A 21,627-nucleotide genomic window follows, 5' to 3' on the forward strand; every position below is an offset into this window, starting at 1 on the left:
ATGCCGCACACGCTATCAAATTGGTCTGCATGGCTGGCGTCCCAGAAGGAAGCCTCTTCTAAAGATGGTGCATAAGAAAGCCCACAAACAGATGTCCTGTGGTCTGATGAGACCAAGATAAACCTATTTGGTTCAGATGGTGTCAAGCGGCAACCAGGAGGAGTACAAAGACAAGTTTGTCTTGCCTACAGTCAAGCATGGTGGTGGGATTATTGTCTTGGTCTGGTGCTGCATGATTGCTGCTGGCACTCTGGGAGCTACAGTTCATTGAGGGAACTATGTATGGCAACATATACTGTGACATACTGAAGCAGAGCCTGATCCCCTCCCTTCGGAGACTGGGCCGCATGGCAGTATTCCAACATGATAATGACCTCAAACACACCTCCAAGACAACCACTCCCTTGCTAAAGAAGCTGAGGGTAAAGGTGATGGACTGGCCAAACGTCTCCAGACCTAAACCCTATTGAGCATCTGTGGGACATCCTCAAATGAAAGGTGGAGGAGCTTAAGGTCTCTAACATCCACCAGCTCTGTGATGTCATCATGGAGGAGTGGAAGAGGTCTCCAGTGGAAACCTGTGAAGCTCTGGTGAACTTCATGCCCATGAGGATTAAGGCAGTGCTGCAAAATAATTGCAGCCACACAAACTATTGACACTTTGGGCCCAATTTGGACATTTTCACTTAGGGGTGTACTCACTTTTGTTGCCAGCGGTTTAGACATTAATGGCTTTGTGTGCATAAACACATAAGATAACATGCAGGGGAGTTTAGAGGCAGATTAAAAATAAAAATGTCTGATTCCCCAAAAAACAGCTGTAAAAATGTCCAGTGTGCGTGAGGCCTTAGTGCTAAGTTCCTATACTTTCTGGTCCTGGGCTGGCTTTTCTCCCTGTGTGATATATAAATAGGAGGAAGGTTTGGTTCAGGGGACCTTCTTAGTCCAGTGGGAACTTGAGAACGAAGGTGCACCAAGGTACAGGGAATCTGAGAACCCAAGAATCAGCATGTGATCAACACAAGATACTGGTGTTCCGATGGACACATTCAGCTTTTGGGGATCGCCAGCTTTGGACTAGCACCTGTAAATGTGTGCCTGGGCAACCACCCCTCTTAGTCAATTTAGACTGGACTTTGTTAGGCTCGTTATTCTGTCATTAGAAGCACAGTAAACATTGTCAAACTGTTCTAAACCTGGTCTAAAGTCATTCAAAGGGGTGTATGAAGGTTTCTGGCATATGAAGGAACAGGGTCAGTAAAGCACATGTGGGGTATGAAGCAAAGCCACTACAAAAGGTTTACTTGACAAGACAAGTGGAGGAGGAATGTAATTATTATGGGTAAACAAGAACTAGTGCAAAATACATTGCAGCCAGTCATGAAGCGTGGTACCTGGTGTAGGTGACAGGTCCTCTGATGGTGAGGGGATCAGTGTTCTGGTTCCCCTTAGCAGTCGATTACTCCAAAAAGTATCTGGGAGCAAACCTGCGGTAAAGAGACCTCAAGTACCTGTCCACATGGTACCGAAGAGTTGGAGTTAATAAAGTGCACACATGAGGTCCAAGGTAGGTGCATGGCGGGGCCTATTCTGTCACTGAGTGTGGTGGCAGAGCTACACTGGACTGTTGGAGAGAGCATGGACACAGTGGTGTCTCTCCTAAATGCAACATATCACAAGGAAGATGTGTACTGACATGGGAAAGCACTTTTACAGAAGTACCTTTACTGCTGCACACTGTTTATGGCTTATCTCCAAGTCAGGGAACCGCCATAATGTTCGATTTTAAAATTTCCTGCTTGGTGCTGGGCATCGATGAGTGCACCCATGTGAAAAAGGTACCACCACGTGCAAACCAAGTGGGCCTGCCCCATGTACATATCCTAGGTTGGTACAGAGAAATCAACCAAGACAATAAGTTTCCAAAGCGCTTAAGACTGTCAGCCATATAAAGGTGTCATGAACCAACAAGGTTTGATGAACTGGGACCCAGTGCAGCTGCCAACCACTGGAAAATGGATAAACAGAAAAAGAAAACTACAAAGCAGCACTCTATGGGTTAAATCCAGAAAGTCCATGTGAAAAACGTGTTGAATTAAAAAAATTGTTTATTGCACTCTAGGCTGAATGAACAAAAACTGCAGAAAACTAAAAGCTTCAAATACTGCAGTAAACAATTATGCGGGTGTGTAATCAAAATAATGATGTTTAAAAGCAAATGGTACCACTGGTGACATCCGGGTGGAGAAGGGTTAAAGTCATCCAAAAGGCTTGCTGGTCAGACATGGTAAGGGGCGCCATAAGCCATGTTGAAATAGATGGACACCCAGCGAGGAGGATGGTAGTCCACTGCCTGCAAACTCATGGTGATACTGTACCTGCGTCCAGGAAGAATGGGACTGTGGGACGCAGGAAAACGCTGCGCCAACCACTGTGGAAACCTGAGCTGGTGGCCAGAGGAAGCCGGTGAAATGTGAATGCCACCATAAGATGGTGTTGACCGGAAGAGCCTAGCGAGATCCGAAGGAGCCAGGTGCGCTGAGTGACATCAGCCCCGCACCAGAGACAAAGGAAGCAGGAAGTCCGTAGTGCACAGTGGACCGCAAGCTGCTGGGTTGCTGCGACTACATGTTTCACGCATCTGCGCTTTATCAAAGTCACAGAAGAAGCAGCAACAGCAGTATGTGAGGAGAGGGGAGGGGGCAGGAATATCTAGCCTGAAAATGGTCATTAACCCATCTCAACGTACTTTAAAAGGAGGAGAGAGCTCATGAAACACATATTGCACTCACAAAAATAAATTCATGATAAAATTAATGTAAGCCTCTCAAGTAAATATTATATAGACATCCATATATACTGATAAAAATCCATAGTAAATTATGAATTAAAAATCACCAATAATAACCAATAAAACAAAATAAAAAGATAGGTTTACAATGAATATAGAGCAAGCCTGTTGCTGATAACACCTGACCCCGAGTGCCAACTATGTGAATGTTACATGATAGTGTGATTTTCAAGATCTTCATTAAGGCCTTCAGGCGAAAGAGATCCTAACATACATCCAAAAGGTTTCCCTCCTGCAAAGAAGGGAAAATCTCTCGTTGTCAGTTATGTCCCATACACACAGTCGGAAATTCCTATGGAAAAAGTCAGATCGAATTATGTTGTCGGAAAATCCGATCGTGTGTGGGCTCTATCGGACTTTTCCATTGGATTTTCCGACGCACAAAGTTTGAGAGCAGGATCTAAAATTTTCCGTCAACAAAATCCGAAACGTTTAAATTCCGATCGTGTGTAGATGATTCCGACGGAGACAGTGCCACGCATGCTCAGAATAAACTAAGAGACGAGAGCTATTAGCTACCCGTTTATACTCCCGACGTACGTGTTTGACGTCACCTCGTTCCGAACGATCAGATTTTCCGACAACTTTGTGCGACCATGTGTATGCAAGAAAAGTTTGGCCCAAAATCTGTCGGAAAAAATCCAATGGATTTTGTGGTCGGAATGTCTGACCGTGTGTATGGGGCATTAGTGTACCCTTAGAATGGATTAAATCGCCAATACCTCCAGACATTTGATATTTTTATTGTGTGTCTGAAAAATGGCGTGGGACGCTGTGTTTGTCAAATCCCTTTTTAATAAACCTCCCATGCTCACCAACCCTTGTATGCAAGGAACGTATCCTACAACCTACATACAATAGGTTGCAGGGGCACCGCAGGATATTAATGACCAAGTCAGCTGAGCAAGAAATAAACTGCTTAATCTGGAAAGTGGTACCCTTATTGGTGACAATCTCAGGGAAGCCATGGGTGATAAATTGACAGGTGAGACAACCTCTTTTCCAACATTGAAAAATGCCCGTCCTATTGTCAAAATAGGCTCTAATATCAAATAGAAGTCTTTTGTTGGAACTTTGTAACTTGCTTTTAGCAAGAATATTTTTTATTGTGCGTCATTTTCTTAAAGTTATTTGGGGATTGGGAGGCAACAGAGGAGCCATACATTAATCAAACTATAAGACCTTATAGTGTTTATGAATGATTTTTGAAATGGTCCTATATTTAGTATTAAAAGTGGACACAAATCTAGCTTTATTGTCTGATTGGCTATCAGTATTGTCTTTGGATTTTAATGGCATGTCCATATGGGAAACAAAATCATATTGGATCAGATCTCTGGGGTAGTCCTTCTCTTCAAATTTTCTCTGCATATGCTTGCCTTGTCGTGTAGTCTTCCAACTTTGAACAGTTTCTCCTCAACTTGTGAAACTGCCCAATGGGGATGTTCTTCTTCCAGGTAGGATGATGGCAACTGAAGGTAAGAGTTGCCACTTGTGGGTTTGGCATGATTACTGGTGACAATTTCTTGTTGGTCATGAGACAGGAGCAAATCTAGGAAGACTAGCTCTTTGGGATCTAACACATGCATGAAAGACAAACCTTATTCATTGCAATGAGCTACGAAGCAAGAGAACATGTCCGGGCCCCCACTCCATATAAGCAGGACATCATCAATGTATCTTCTATAGAAGACGATGTGCTGCAAAGGGGTTGTTGGCAAGATTGGCATAGACTGGGGCAAAGTTTGCTACCATGGCTGTGCCCTTGAGTTGAAGATAAAGATCGCAGGCACAAATCTGTACTGTTAAGCAAAAATTCTGATTGCTGAGAATTCATATCCCCATTTTTAGTAAGAAAGTATTGAAAGTCCAATCTCGTCGGGTATGGACGCATACAAGGAAGCAACATCCAAGGATGCCCACATATAGCCCTCTTTCCAGGAATAGTGCTGGAAAATGTCAATGACACGAGTGGAGTCCATGATATACGATGAAAGCTGGCAGACTATAGGCTGTAACAAAAAATCTATGTAGACCGACAGACCACTGGTGAAATTGTTGGTACTAGCCATAATCGGCCTACCTGGAGGATCCATCAAGGCTTTGTGCACCTTGGTGAGATGGTAAAAATAGGGAGTGCTACACACCAATGGGAGCAAAAAGCAAAAACCGTCTCTCCTTGTTGAGCACCCCCTCTCTCCAGGCCATGTCAACCAGGGCTGTGAGCTCTAACTGATACTGGGTAAGGGGATCAGAAGGGAGTTTGGAATAAGTGTCAGTATCAGCCAATAACCGATGGGCCTCTCGTAGGTAGTTTGTTTTGTTTTGGACTACCAAACTGCCCCCTTTGCATGATGCGTTTATTAGATGTTAAATCTTTGAGTGCTTGGCGTTCAGCTGTATTTAAATTGGAAGAGCCATGTTTACCAGGGGTATCATAAAGTTGTATGAAATCCTTGTACACCGCCTGGTAAAAAATCTCAATATATGGACCTTTGGATTGTGTAGGATTAAATATGGATGGGGGCTTGAAACTGGTGTGTATAATCTCTGGGTCCAGGAAGGGGCCCTGGGTTTGACTTTCTACATTACCCTTCATCCATAAATCTTTTAAGACCTGTAAAATATCATCTTGAGACTGGGAAGGAACCTCGTCAATAGCAGCCTGCGGTATTGTATTCTCACTTGGGTTGTTTGTAATGTGATTCCTGGCATAATGTTGTTTCAAAGTGAGTAGACGAGTAAATTTGTTTATATCCTTAAAAAGACCAAATTGCTTAGGTCCCACAGCAAAAGAAAAACTAAGATCCTTTTGAAGTAAGAAGAGTTCTGCAGGTGTAAGGGTATGTGAGAAGAGGTTATAAATCCTAATGGTACTTGCTTCTAAATTGTATCTGTCCTCTCTTTTTTGTTTAGTCTTGGATTGTCTATCTCCTCTTCTACCTTGCCTTTTCTACTTTTGTTATTGAGCTCCCTTTGGAGAGTGTAATAAAAAATTCTCTTCCTCGAATAATGTGTCATTATCATTATTTGTGATTATAGATGAAGGTCCGGCAACCCATTAGTTCTAGGTCGGGCCCCCTCTTTAATATAAACATCAAGGTCTCTAGATAAAGGACTGTATCTATTTAATGTTGTAACAGAAAAAAATGGATGATATGCAAGTACCATCATTTGGCTCCAATAATGATATTGTATATGTGGGCAAAGAATCAGGTGCCGAAGATGTAGCTTGTGCCGAACTGTCTGAATGTTACCAGAATTGTACTGGTCACATATGTATGTGCAAATTTTGGTTTATGTTTATTTTTATCTTTTTTTCTTATTGTTCTTATTTCTGTGGAGATTTTTCAATGGTCGGATTGGATGTTTACCTGCCTCATGTCTGTCCTTGTCAGGTCACCTTGAGGCGAGGTGACAGATGCACACCGTAGGGATCAGGAGTGCACCGCAAGGTTGTGGACCCTACGACTGACTGCTGCGGACGGTAGACAGGTCCCACCGGGGTTAGAGCGTAAGATTCCCTGGGGCACGGAGTCTAAGAGCCAGCAGGTGTTCACCAGAGCCTCGAGTGGTGAGGATGGACTTGGCTGCAACTGGCTCCAGGTCGCGACCCCCAGGGTCCCCCAGCTCACACCCACAGTAGGCAACAGGAGGATAGGGATGGTGAGGGGGGACAAAGCCAAGGTTTGGGGCCACAAGCAGACAGAAATAGTCAGGGACACGCCAAAAGGTCAGGATCACAGGCAAACAGGGATAGTCAAGACACGCCAAAGTCGGTAACGGAACAACAGAAGAGCACACGGCAGGTAACAGGAAGCCAAACACACAAAGGAATACACAATTGTTGATCAGCCCTGATGGCCTGCAGTGCACAGGTTAATATAGGGCTCCCTGATAGGGCCTGGGGTGGAGCCATGCTTAGAGGAGAGGTTATAAAAACCACCAGGTAGAAGTGGCTGGCCTCTTAGTCTGAACACATGAGGGGAGGTAAGCAAACACAGGAATATCACTGCATAACCATGACAGTCCTGTGTTGTTTTATCTGGGTGGTCTTGAGTGGAATGTTTCCACTCAAAAATCTGCCCAGTTTTGTAATCAGTGATGTCACATTCTGCTTCCTTGTTTTGTTTTTTTTGAAAATTATGTTGTCCTCATCTTTCTTCATATTATTGTCTAAAATCTGTGCCCATTTGGAGAAGAGGCAGGATGAGCTGAAGATCTGGGCTGCCTGATCCCCCTCCAGTACCTGCTGCTTTGCTGCCTTTAAATTCTTCTCTCTGTAGGACAAAAATTTTGATCTATTTCATTGTACAAAATTCCAAGACCATTCGTCACTTCTTATTGAGATCTTCATTCAAGAAGCTACATTGCTTTTTGATGTGAAGGCCCCTAGGAGTAATCCCTAGATCAAAATATTTTAGGGAAAAAGCAAGATCCCACTATTGAGCATTTTCATACTGTTTGGCATCCTGCCTTCGTCATCTGGATCTGGAAGGCATTAGTGTGGGGAGGTGTGTTTTTGTCTGGAATTGATGTATTGGTTACAACGTTTATAATGTTGGAAATACTGAACTTATTAATGCTATCAAAGATGGACTGTAATCTATTGGACCTGTCTGTGGTCATGATGAAGAAAAAAAAGAAACATGTGCAATGATTTCATGAGCTCTCTCTCCTTTTATACTACAGGGTTGAGATGGGTTAATGAACATTTTCAGGCTAGATATTGCAGCTCCCTCCCCACCCCTCACAATGGGCTTAAATACTGCCATTGCCACTTCTTACAGTCCACTGTGCACTATGGGCTTCCTACTTCCTTTGTCTCCGGCGCGGGACTGACATCTCTTAGCGTGCCTGGCTCATTCAGCTCCTGCTCGGCTCTCCCAGTCCACACCATCTTAAGGCAGCTTTCACATCTAACCGCCCGCAACCCGACCTGGTTTCCTCTGGCCCCAAACTCAGGTTCCCACAGTGATTGGCACAGCGTTCCTCTGTACCCTGTCCCATTCTTCCTTGATGCAGGTACAGTCTGACCACAAGTTTGCAGGCAGTGGACTGCCATCCTCCTCACAGGTTTCCATCTATTTCAACATGGCTTATGGGGCCCTTTACCATGTCTGACCAGCAAGCCTTTTGGATGACATTAACCCTTCTCCACCTGGATGTCGCCAGTGGTACCGTTTGCTTTGAAAATCCAATTTTTAGCTTACACACCTGCATAATTGTTTATTGCAGTATTTAAAGATTTTAGTTTTCTGCAGCTTTTGTTCATTCAGCCTAGAGTGCAATAAACTCATTTTTTATTTAACACATATTTTTCACATGGACTTTCAGGATTTAAACCATAGAACCCTACTTTGTAGTTTTCTTTTTCAGAGAAATCAACCAGGAGTATGCCTTGTCTCTTTGAAATTACCATCTAACCTCACACATACTGTAAATATTTTTGTTGATGCATTCATAAAATGGAAAGCCATATCTACATACGCATGAATAAAGTGTGTTAAAATAAACAAAAAGGCATATTACAAATACTTTTCTCATCTCATCTTCCCATCTTACAATCCCTAATTTTTAAAAGGAGAATAAAAGATTCCACTAAACATGTTTGAATAGTAAGTATACATAATTGTTAATGCTAGAAATTAACTTTCACCCAGAGATATCTACATTTTTGGTGTAGCTACTATGAACAGGTTTCAGTACAACATTACTAGACAACTGTGCAAACCAGTGTTACCACTTTGAATCTTTTTTTTTTTTTCCCCACACAATTCCCTCATGTTAATAATACTGCCAATGAAAATAAAGAGCTGCAGCCAACAATACAAACATTAGTAACGAGTGCATTAAGGCTGCTTCACACTATGTAATACAGTAAATATTCGGCAGCACATCTGTTATGCTAACTGCATCCACCAGTTTTGTTTAATGCATTGTATTCGTTTTGAAATAATTATAATGAAGAGTGGATACACCTGAATCCTATAAAGGGAACTGGAACCATGTCCTGTGGTCTGATAAAACCAAGATAAACGTATTTGGTTCAGATGGTGTCAAGCGTGTGTGGCGGCAACCAGGGGAGGAGTACAAAGACATTTTGACCCAATTTGGAGATTTTCACTTAGGGGTGTACTCACTTTTGTTGCCAGCGATTTCGATAATAATGGCTATGTGTTGAGTTATTTTGATGGGACAGCAAATTTACACTGTTACACAAACTGTACACTCACTACTTTACCTTGTAGCAAAGTGGTTGATTTACTAAAGGCAAATCCACTTTGCACTGCAAGTGCACTTGGAAGTGCAGTCACTTTAGATCTGAGGGAAAGATCTGAAATGAGGGAAAGCTCTGCTGAATTTATCATCCAATCACGAACAAGCAAAAATGCTGCAAAGTGCAGTTGCCTTTAGTAAGTAAACCCAAAAGTGTAATTTCTTTGGTGTTGTCACATGAAAAGATATAATAAAATAGTTACAAAAATGTGGGGCATGTACTCACATTTGTGAGATACTGTATATATTATGTTATTCATTGAAACGAATACAACACATTTTATAAAACTAGCATATACAAGACAACACCTTTCAAACATGCAGCAAAACCACAATATAGCCTGTATTGCCGTTTAAATATGTACATAATGCATGTTGATCATGTACATCAATTTTACCACATTGCAATAAACTCTAGCTATGAGTTGTGTTGGAGTTATGTATGAGCAGGGAAGGTCTGAAGATCACCTAATTGTACAGAACACTAGTGTCTATTATTAGGCTTAACAATGCTATTCTCCCTTGTAAGAGAGAGTGATTGTGTAAATATAATTATAAATATTCTTTTTATGTATTTCTATTAGACTATGGCTGCTTCTTTCTGGAAGTGTCCTATTTCTGGAAGCAGCAAAATCTGCATTCTTCTAATGATTAATGGAATTTGGACATAGAACTGTCCTTTAATCTTACACCTTTCTCTCCTCCCACCTGCAGAGATGGGTTGGGCTGGACAACAGCACAAACAATCTGCACAACTTTTTTTATGTCCTGACTTCCTTCTACAGACAGCGTATTGTACTTCTATTCACTAAGAGGGATAAAAGCTAAAGTGATACGTGGATTAAACAAAAAAAGTGAATATGGCAGCACTCGAACCAGCGCCTAGGAGGATTTATCAACAAAGATCTAAGCTCACATCACTACCTTTATATTATGAGGGGTTTTTGTGGATTAAACGACCTAGAAGTAAGGTAAGATCATGATTTGAGTTCTTCTTGTATGGTACACATGCTTGGGTACAAATGCATAAAAGGGAAGTTAATCATGTAAAGTTTTAGATTGCTTATTTGAAACTTTTATTAACTGTAATTTTGTTAGTATAACATTTTCACCTTTCATGTGATCACCTAAGAGGGAAATATAAAGTATTAATAAATATTAAAGTGGTTGTAAACCGATTACAACCACTTTTAACCTACAGGTAAGCCTAGATTAAGGCTTACCTGTAGGTGCAAGAAATATCTCCCAAACCTAAAAGGTTTAGGAGGTATTTGAAGAAATAGCAGCACAGATGGGCGCAGGTGCACTGAGCGTGCCATTTCTCATGCCGTTAGTGGCGGCACCAGCGTGCATGCGCGGGGGTGACGTCATCCAGAAGACACGTTGAGTCAACATGTCAGCGACAGAGGAGGTGAATGAGGGTCGCTTCGGGGGCTTCGATCTCAGGTAAGTAATTTATAATGACTTACTATGCTATGCATACTAGTTCATTATGCCTTTGTTCTGCAGGGTGTTTTTTTGTTTGTTTGTTTTTAACCTCCCTGGCGGTATGATTCAGTCTGGTTTTAGGTGATGAAAGCGGTACAATTATTTTGCATGGAAATTTGGCGTTTTATATTGTAGGCCTGCAATTCTTAGGAATAACTCACTTAAATCTGTTCAAACCAGAGTCTAGCAGACATCCTGGGTATGATAAAGTTTATAATATAATAAATAATAATAAAAATTATTCAATAATGTAATCAAATCCTAAAACACTGAAAAAGGTACACTTTTTGGTTACTATGGACAATCTCCAAATTTCAGTACCCAAAAAACAGTATTTATAATATAAAAGTGCATGCAGGGCACTGCACAGACCACTAGGGACAAAGGGGGTGTGTAATTTTAATACAGTACTTTAATCTGTAAGATTACAGTGCTGTTTGTGTTTTGTGTCTTTTTACTTTTTTGAATTTACCGCCGTTCTCCACTCCCGTGCGCCGTAACGTCGCAAGGAACGGAGCTCGGCGGCATTCGGCACTGTGAATCGAGCGGAGGACAGCTCGATCACACAGCGCAGCGGACATCGCTGGATCCAGGGGACAAGGTGAGTAAGTCTCCCTGTGTCCTCCCCTGCATCCATCAATGCGATCCCGAGTTTGGCTCTGGGTTACGGGTCCTGTTAGTAAAATCCCAACCCGACTCGGGATTACTGCCAGGGAGGTTAAGAGAGGGTTTATTTCCTTTTTAAGAACATCTAAAGCAGGACTTCAAACTCGCAATAAACATTGACTATTTGTAATCCTTATGCTGCTAGCACTAGTAAATAGATATATTACAATATAATAAAAAAATATTCTATTTATTTATTTTAACCTTTTTTTTACATGTCTTTAGTTACTTCCTGGTTTCAATGCCTAGGCAAATGATGTCATACATCCCAGGAGTCTTCAGGAGAGGAGGATGGGTTTTCTCAGCTAAGCACCTCCTACCTGTATGTTTGAGCTAAGGGTAGATGGATTTGTAAATGCTACATCATTTACCAAGATGGTAATTGGCCTAGAAATGTTAGGGGGTGTTTTTCAAAGTGATTTCTCAGCAAAGTAAAGCAAGGAGACATTGATGGATGGGGAGAGTTTGCTTTGAACATTAAAACAGAATAAAATAGGGTTTTTGTTTTATAGTGCTCAGATGCAGTGTAGTTCTGCTCTGAAGCAGAGTTCCACTTAAAAAAAATAAAATAAAAGTCAGCAGCTACAAATACTGCAGCTGCTGACTTTTAATAATCGGACACTTACCTGTCCCAGGATTCAGCGATGTGGGGGAACAAAGCCCCGTTCTTCTCCCCATCCTCTCTGCGGTGCCGGCATTGTCACCCTGGGCGCCTGGCTGTGGCTTCACAGCCGGGCACGCACTGCGCATGCACAAGCTGTGTGGCACAGTGTGACTGCCTGGGCAAGCATCTGGGACCTGTGACTAGTCCCAGATGATTGCCGAGAGGGAGGGGGGAGAGTGAACTTGCTTCCGGCGTCACGGTGCGCCGGAAGTGGGAGAACCCTCTAAAAAGAGGGTATCAGCTCCCCCCCCCCCCAAATGTGGCATGTCAGGGGGTCAATGCGGAAGTTCCATTCTTGGGTGGTACTCTGCTTTAAGTCATATTAGAGGTTGCACAAATGTGTATTTTAAAGTAAAAAAAAAATCAGTAACATAAGGTAATATATAAGGTAAAACTGAATAAAAGTACAGCCAGATCTCACAGCAGTAATGTTTTATTTTGGCATAAAATTGACAGCCCCTATTCATTTAGGATTTTAGCCCCTTCTTGACCAGAGCACTTTTTGCGATTTGGCACTGCGTCGCTTTAACTGACAATTGCGCGGTCGTGCAACTTGCACCCAAACAAAATTGACATCCTTTTCTTCCCACAAATAGAGATTTCTTTTGGTGGTATTTGATCACCTGCGTTTTTTATTTTTTACGCTATAAACAAAAAAAGAGCGACAATTTCGAAAAAAAAGCATTATTTTTTACTTTTTGCTATAATAAATATCCCCAAAAAATATATAAAAAAAATGTTTTTTCCTCAGTTTAGGCCGATATGTATTCTACATATTTTTGGTTAAAAAAATTGCAATAAACGTATATTGATTGGTTTGCGCAAAAGTTATAGCGTCTACAAAATAGAGCATAGTTTTATGGCATTTTTATTATAAATTTTTATTTTTTTTTATTTTTAGTAATGGTGGCAATCTGTGATTTTTTGGGGACTGTGACATTATATGTGACACGTTGGACAATTTTGGCACATTTTTGGAGCCACTGGCATTTTTACAGTGATCAGAGCTATAAAAATGCATTGATTACTGTAAAAATGTCACTGGCAGTGAAGGGGTTAGCCACTAGGGGACAATTAAGGGGTTAATGTGTTCCCTAGTGTGTATTGTAATTGAAGGGGGGAGGGGACTGTGTAGGGAAAGAGATAGATCACTGTTCATATTTTGTATGAACAGACGATCTGTCACTTCTCCACTCAAAGAACCGGAAACTGTGTGTTTACACACACAGATCTCGATTCTCCGTGTGCCCCAAACGATCGCGGGAGCTCGGCTGTGATCGTGACTGCCGGGCACTCCCATCTGCTCTAGTGGCCACACTCCCCCCTGCCAACTACTATATATATATATATATATATATATATATATATATATATATATATATATATGGTATTTAGCAGTTTATATTTACTAAAATAATTGCATTTCTATGTTCTGTGTACTGTAGGAGACCAGATATATTGACTGTAGGGTCCTGGGTTTAGTAACACTTTAATCTACGTCTGCAGAACCTGACACTCTTACAGCCCACATGGCTAGAAGTAAGAGATTAGCTATCCTCTCTTAAAGTGGTTGTATGGTCAATTTTTTAACTTTTACCTAGAGGAAAGCCTTTAATAAGGATTACCTGTAGGTAAAAAAAATATCTCCTAAACCTGTACGGTTTAGGAGATATTCCCCTCGGTATGCGCCGCTGACTGCAGCGGCGCATGTGCACAAGGGGGTTCTCGCCGTGAAAATCCGGCAGCGCTCGTCGGGCCGGACTGAAATCTCCCGCGCGCAAGCGCGGGAGTGACGATATCGCGGCTCTGGCCACTCACAGTGCCGGAGCCGCGATGCCCGGAAGAGACGCCGAGGGAGCATGTCAGCTCCCTCGGCGTGGATCAGGCCAGATGTCGGGGCCTCGTTCTAAGGTAAGTATTTCATAATGAGCTAGTATGCGGTGCATACTAGCTCATTATGCCTTTTGCTTTGCAGGTTTAAAAAAAATAAATAAAAAATTTGCGGGTTTACTACCGCTTTAAAAGCCTTCTGCATTATGGTGTGCCTCCCACTTCTATAAATGGGGGGATTTTGTTTGGTTTGGAGAATCCACTGCTTCCTCCTTGTCATCATCTTCCTCTCCCAATAAAGTTCTCCTTCTCTCTGCTCTGGCTCTACTAGCTCATGGGTCACATCTTCTATATACTTCTTGCCACCTTGAGCAGAGGAGTGGCTGGCATACTAGATAAAATGCCTCTCCATAGTCCCCTCTGTTTCGGAGACTGAGCCACAGGGCAATATTCCAAAATAACGACTCCAAACACACCTCCAGGATGACCACTGGCTTGCTAAAGAAGCTGAGTGTAAAGGTGATGGATCTAAACCCTATTGAGCATCTGTGGGGCATCCTCAAACAGAAGGTGGAGGAGCGCAAGGTCTCTATCATCCACCAGCTCTGTGATGTCGTCATGGAGGAGTGGAAAACCTGTGAAGCTCTGGTGAACTCCATCTCCAAGAGGGTTAAGACAGTGCTGGAAAATAATGGCAGCCACACAAAATATTGAATCTTTGGGCCCAATTTGGACATTTTCACTTAGGAGTGTACTCACTTTTGTTGCCAGCGGTTTAGACATTAATGGCTTTGTATGCATAAACACATAAGATAACATGCAGGGGAGTTTAGAGGCAGATTAAAAATAAAAATGTCTGATTCCCAAAAAAACAGCTGTAAAAATGGCTGCGTGTTGAGTTATTTTGAGGGGGCAGCAAATTTACACTGTTATACAAGCTGTACACTCACTACTTTACATTGTAGCAAAGTGTATTTTCTTCAGTGTTGTCACATGAAAAGTTATAATAAAATATTTACAACAATGTGAAAGGAGCCGCTTGGTAATTTTGGGATTCTTGTTCCATGCCTCGACTCCAAGAGCAATCTCAGCCCCTCTGACATACCTTCTGTGAGCACAAGTAACACCACAGATGTAAAATACACTTTACCTAGCTGTGAGGTATTTCCAGGAGAAAAAACACACACAGGTTAGGGTTAATTTGCTTAATCTATTAATGCAGATTGCAGATTAGCATAAATTGCAATTTCAGCAGAATTAAACAACAGATCAGGCAAATTTAGACACAGGCTGCTAAACAGGGTAAAATAACTATACCCAATTAAAAAATTGGAAAGGATAAAAAAAAAAAGAACAGTACACTTCTATATCATTAGATAAAAGAAATATATAACAACTCTAGAAGCGTTTAGAATGATAGCAGCCCTATACTAGTTCTGAGTGCACTCATATGAATAGACAGGGGCAGGACACCATCTTAACTAGCCAGCAGATGGAGCTTTAAGGTAGTTCCAACCAGGGGTTCTACATTAAAGCGGGATCCTGCTCTTTTTTTTTTTTTTTCTTACCTGTGTCACAGGTGGGCGACTGCTACCTTCGCTTAGCATCCACGTCCGGCGTTTTTTTGACCCCCGGTGCGACGATTCTTTTCCTCGGGATGACTTTTAAAAAAGTGCTCTGGCGTTTTCCATTTTAAGTGTGGGCGTCTGAAGCCCACAGGCATTTACTTCCTGTATATCGATGACGCTCGGCTCCCAGCATGCTCCGCTCCATCTCGCGCATGCTCAGTGATAGCAGCGGTAATGGCAGATACAGCTGCCTGCCCACTTTAAAAATGGCAAATTCGGACACGCCCTCGTCACGTGACCGGCGTCCTAACGAAATCTCGCGAGATTTCGCAATTTCATTGTCCCCCCCATGGATTCTTGGGAAATAGCTTAGAAATTTCCCAGGGACCATTGCGAGGACAATAACCACACCTACTCCCACGGGAGGACAACCCGGAAGTCAGCAGAAACATCTGAAATAAAAGGTAAGTAAAGAATATTTTTTTTTTCAGGGTTCATTTAGGTAAGTATTCTATCTGGTGATTTTAATAACATGAAGTTTCATTTTTAGGTACCAAACCGCTTTAAGTTGGAGCTAGTTGGTGTGCGTTGCGGCCATCAGTAAGGTCTGCAAGCAGTATTAGAGCTATGGGATAACTGGTTAAGTAGCTCCTAGTGGCTTTATTCCCTAGCAGTGGTAGCAAGTAATGGCTGTAAGGCCCACTCACCGGTCCTGGTAACACTGTTTGTTGGCCCTCCGATCAGGCATCCACTTGCTTAGGTTGCTTAGTGCGACTCTGGCAGGCAGCATATTTTCTGGTCTCAGAACTGCTTTCCCACACTATAGTAGCTTCCAATGGCATGGCCTCCCTCCGTCTCTGGACTCTGTAGGTGACACCCGATCCTCTCACCACAATGGCTCCGATAACTCGCTGCAGACTCAGGAGATTCCCCAAATAGCTGGGGATGTCTGCCGACTCAGACTCTCTGCACTGTCCTGTCACAGCTCTTTTTTTTTTCTGGGCTCCTAGTCTCTCTCTTTCTCTCCCTCTCCCTCTCCCTCTCCCCCTCTCCCTCTCCCTCTCTCCCTCTCCCCCTCTCCCTCTCCCTCTCCCTCTCCCTCTGAAATCACTTCAGCCCTTCCAGAAACTCTCCCTTTTCTCAGTGTCCTCTCTGTCACATAAACAGTAACTCACAAAACCCCTCACATTTTTGTAAATATTTTATTATATCTTTTCATGTGACAACACTGAAGAAATGACACTTTGCTACAATGTAAAGTAGTGAGTGTACAGCTTGTATAACAGTGTCAATTTGCTGTCCCTTAAAAATAAAAACACACAGCCATTAATATCTAAACCGCTGGCAACAAAAGTGAGTACACGCCTAAGTGAAAATTTCCAAATTGGGCCCAATTAGCCATTTTTCCTCCCAGTGTCATGTGACTCGTTAAGTGTTACAAGGTCTCAGGTGTGAATGGGGAGCAGGTGTGTTAAATTTGGTGTTATCGCTCTCACTCTCTCATACTGGTCACTTTAAGTTCAACATGGCACCTCAGGGCAAAAAACTCTCTGAGGATCTGAAAAAAAGAATTGTTGCTCTACATAAAGATGGCCTAGGCTATATGAAGATTGCCAAGACCCTGAAACTGAGCTGCAGCACGGTGGCCAAGACCATACAGCAGTTTAAGAGGATAACTTGCACTCAGAACAGGCCTCGCCATGGTCGACCAAAGAAGTTGAGTGTACGTGCTCAGCGTCATATCCAGAGGTTGTCTTTGGGAAATAGACATACGAGTGCTGCCAGCATTGCTGCAGAGGTTGAAGGGGTGGGGGATCAGCCTGTCAGTGCTCAGGCCATACGCCACACACTACATCAAATGAATCTGCATGGCTGCAGTCCAAGAAGGAAGCCTCTTCTAAAGATGATGCACAAGAAAGCACGTAGTTTGCTGAAGACAAGCAGACTAAGGACATGGATTACTGGACCATGTCCTGTGGTCAGATGAGACCAAGATAAACTTACTTGGTTCAGATAGTGTCAAGCGTGTGTGGCGCCAACCAGGTGAGGAGTACAAAGTCAAGCGTGGTGGTGGGAGTGTCATGGTCTGGGGCTGTATGAGTGCTGCCGGCACTGGGAAGCTACAGTTCATTGAGGGAACCACGAATGGCAACATGTACTGTGACATACTGAGGCAAAGCATGATCCCCTCCCTGTGGAGACTGGGCCGCAGGGCAGTAATCCAACATGATATCAACCCCAAACACACTTACAAGACAACCACTGCCTGGCTAAAGAAGCTGAGAGTAAAGGTGATGGACTGGCCAAGCATGTCTTCAGACCAAAACCCTATTGAGCATCCGTGGGGCATCCTCAAATGGAAGGGGGAGGAGCACAAGGTCTCTAACATCCACCAGCTCAGTGATGACATCATAGAAGAGGAATCCAGTGGCAACCTGTGAAGCTCTGGTGAACTCCGTGCCCAAGAGGGTTAAGGCAGTGCTGGAAAATAATGGTGGCCACACAAATTATTGACACTTTGGGCCCAATTTGGACATTTTCCCTTAGGGTTGTACTCACTTTTGTTACCAGAACTTTAGATATTAATGGCTGTGTGTTGAGTTATTTTAAGGGGACAGCAAATTTACACTGTTATACAAGCTGTACACTCACTACTTTACATGGGAGGCAAAGTGAAATTGTTTTTGTTTACAGGCATTTTAAATTTTTGGCTATTTAACTGATTCACGCCCGCCCTATAGCCGAAATACGGCTGCAGAGCGGACGCTAACTGCCGGGAGGCCGTTCCTGAACGGCCTTCTGTTTACTTCTGCAAGGCGTGCTACCGCGAGCGCGCATCGGGGAAGTTTTGTGCCCCTCGGACACTGTGGCTGTGTCCCTCGGACACAGCCAGTCACAGATCGCTGTAAACGGCCAATCACAGTGGCCATTTACAGCTCGATCGGAGTGTCCAATGTGAGATGATCTCATATGTAAACAGTGTCACCTGTTGTCAGTGCCATTTGTCCCCAGTGCCATCTGTCATCAGTGCCACGTATAAGTGCCATCTGTCATCAGTGCCACGTGTCATCAGTGCCACATATTAGTGCCATCTGTCATCAGTGCCACGTATCAGTGTCATTTGTCATCAGTGCCACCTGTCAGTGTCACGTGCTATCTGTTGTCAGTGTCACGTGTCATCAATGCCACTTATCAGTGCCATCTGTCATCAGTGTCAGGCGTCATCGGTGCCACGTATTAGTGCCATCTGTCATCGGTGCCACATTAGTGCCACGTATTAGTGCCATCTGTCATCAGTGCCACGTATTAGTGCCACGTGTCATCAGTGCCACGTACAATGTGCCATCTGTCATCAGTGCCACATATTAGTGCCATCTGTCATCAGTGCCACGTGTCATCAGTGCCACGTATAAGTGTCATCAGTGCCACGTATCAGTGCCATCTGTCATCAGTGACACTTGTCATTGTCCTGGTGCTCCAGGGCCTTCAAAAGTGTAATAGGTAGTCAACAAGTTAGATGTGTAATTTATGCTCCTAGAACATGTGACGCGCTCCCTGCATGTTGGGCCTCTCTATGTGGCCAGGCTGTGAAAAAGTCCCACACATGTGGTATTGTAATGAGTAGCAGAATTTTTTTGGGGGTGTCATTTGTGGTATACACATGCCACGTGAGAGAAATAACCTATTACAATGACAATTTTGTGGAAAAAACAAAACAAAAAAAAACAAAGAGTTGTGGGAAAAAATTACAACATCAAAAAGCTCACCATGCCTCTTACTAAATACCTTGGAATGTCTACTTTCCAAAAAGGGGTCATTTGGGGGGTATTTGTACTTTCCTGACTTGTTCGGGTCGCAAGAAGTGAGATAGTCCACCAGTACATCAGATGTGATCAATTTTGTGCGCACCACAGCTTGTAGACTCTATAACTTTCTCAAAGACCAAATAATATCCACTAATTTGGGTTATTTTTACCAAAGATATGTAGCAGTATAAATAGTGGCCAAAATTTATGACGAAAAATTTATCATTTGCATAATTTTGTCACAGAAACAAAGAAATATGCTTTTTTTTCAAAATTTTCGGTCTTTTTTCATTTATAGCGCAAAAAATAAAAACCCCAGAGGTGATCAAATACCACCAAAAGAAATCTCTATTTGTGGGAAAAAAAGGACAAAAAATTTATTTGGGTACAGTGTTGTATGACTGAGTAATTGTCATTCAAAGTGTGAGAGCACCGAAAGCTGAAAATTGGTCTGGGCAGGAAGGGTGTTTAAGTGCCCAGTAAGCAAGTGGTTAAAAAAAAAAAATATTTTTTTCAAATGCTTCTAAAAGCAAACGCGGCTAAACACGACTAAACGTGGCATGTAAAAGCGGCAAAACAGACATTTTAAAAGTGGGTTACTATCTGTCAAGTTAAATTGTTCAGGAGAAGTTGTAAAAATGTCCTGTGTACATTAAGCCTAAGCCCTTGTACACACGGTCGGAGATTCCGACAGAATGTGCCCGATTGGACCGTTTTGTCGGATATTCCGACTGTATGTGGTCTACATCGGGCTGTTTCCATCGGAGTATCCGACGGACCAAGTTTTCCAACTTGCTGGTAAAATTTTCCGACAAAATGCTCCGATCGGACATACTCTGATCATGTGTAGAGAATTCCGATCGGACAAAGTGCCACGCATGCTCAGATCAAATTCCTAGACCAAAGCTATTGGCTACTAGTGTGAACGTAGTCCCGTCGTAACGAAATAACGTGATCACGTCGGATTTTCCGACAACTTTGTCCGACCGTGTGTATGCAACAGTTTCGGACAAAATCCGTCGGACAAAGTAGGGCAGTATGTACTGTATCAATAAGGGCAGAAACATTCTCTGGCAATTATGAGATGACAGCAAGAGACTGTGGAGTCTCTTCAAAGATAGACTGTTGGGATTCTGAATCATAGTCGGAGATTCTCACAGCGACCAGCTGCCTGGACTGTTCTTGGGCCTCAGTAATGTCACAGATAGACTGCAGGGGAAGTCACTGAGGTGTATTTGGAACCTGCAGTCAGCATCCAGGAGAAACCGGATGGATTGGCCTATAGGTCTTCTGTGATTTCAGTAGAGATCTGTCCATAGATTAAGGGACAACAGCCTGACCTGACTGAGCTGATAAAGACTCTGATAATGTAGACCTTATAACCTCAGGGTCACTGGATTCCAGATTGAAGTGCCCTTACAGAGTACAGAGTAGATGTCCCTGGAATTATTAGGGAAGTATGGGCTGGTGTTACCCATGTCAGTGGGACTGCCTCCTCTGCATCTATGAACAGGCATGTTGTGACCGGAAAGTGGTGATGCAACTAGGCCCAAGGAGGTAAGGCCCCAGGTACTCACAAACCCAGGCAGTTGGTGGCTGAGTATAAGACAACCATAGGTGACTAGGTCACTCTAGACATACTAGGAAAAGACAAGAGTTCCTGGTGGTGTGCTGCAAATCAGGAATAGGAACAGGATGATGCTTCCTCTATGGTGTTAGGGTCAAAGAGGACAAAAGAGCGCAATCACATGACACTGCCCAGCAGTTGGACACAAATGATCAGTCCCTCAGTGATAACCCTTTAAGTTGTAGTTAGCAGTAGCCTAGTGGTGAAAAAGCAGGTAGATCAGCCAGATAAATTTACTTAGTATGTCTTCAAAGACAAAGCAAGTACTAAGGCAATTGCTGGCTCTGGATTTGGAAAGCACTCCAAGGCTAACTTCTATGCGCATGTGGTGTCAAATTCAGGCTGAGAAAGGGCAATCTGGATCGCTGCTTTATAGAGATCGGCTTAAGTTATTGTAAGAAGAAGTTTAACGTGGTTGTAAAGTCAAAGAAGGATTACTACAAGCCCCTCGGTTTTACCAGGCCATACTACACAGTGTAAATGTTTGTATAAAATTATACCTCTAAATATCCTATTTCAGATTGTTTCTGTTCTGTCACGTGACCTCGGGGCCACTCTACTCCTCTGATCTAAGGGCTACAGAGGGAGGGGTTGAAATCATCCTCTGATGTCAGCCAGGAGGTCACGTGACCATTGTGCTGTCTGCTCAGCCCCTTCCGCTGCAGCCCTTAGATTGGGGAGGAGAGTGGGCAGAGGTCATATGACCGAACAGAACAGATCTGAAATAAGGTATTTAGAGGCATAATTTTATACAAACATTTACACTATGTAGAATAGATTGGTAGACCAGAGAGGCTGGCAATAATGCTTCTTTAACTTTACTACCAGCTGCTAATAGTGGCAGGAGG

At 43.0% G+C, this 21,627-nt stretch overlaps 1 protein-coding gene across 2 annotated transcripts in view; it reads left to right on the forward strand.

Moving 5' to 3' along the window:
- The first annotated feature begins 9,862 nt into the window (after positions 1-9,862).
- The window catches only part of LOC143974587 (signal-transducing adaptor protein 1-like), a 167,614-nt gene continuing 155,849 nt past the window's right edge, over positions 9,863-21,627 (forward strand). The window contains exon 1 of one of the 2 annotated variants that reach the window (XM_077476134.1): positions 9,863-10,101. In XM_077476134.1, the coding sequence (XP_077332260.1) occupies positions 9,991-10,101 (111 nt within the window). In that variant the 5' untranslated portion in view covers positions 9,863-9,990. The remainder of the gene's footprint in view (positions 10,102-21,627) is intronic. The other variant, XM_077476135.1, reaches the window with a different exon arrangement.

The sequence above is a fragment of the Lithobates pipiens genome, unplaced genomic scaffold, assembly GCF_037356315.1.
Source record: "Lithobates pipiens isolate NorthernLeopardFrog02 unplaced genomic scaffold, aLitPip1_a1.2 Scaffold_13, whole genome shotgun sequence".
Classification (NCBI taxonomy): domain Eukaryota; kingdom Metazoa; phylum Chordata; class Amphibia; order Anura; family Ranidae; genus Lithobates; species Lithobates pipiens.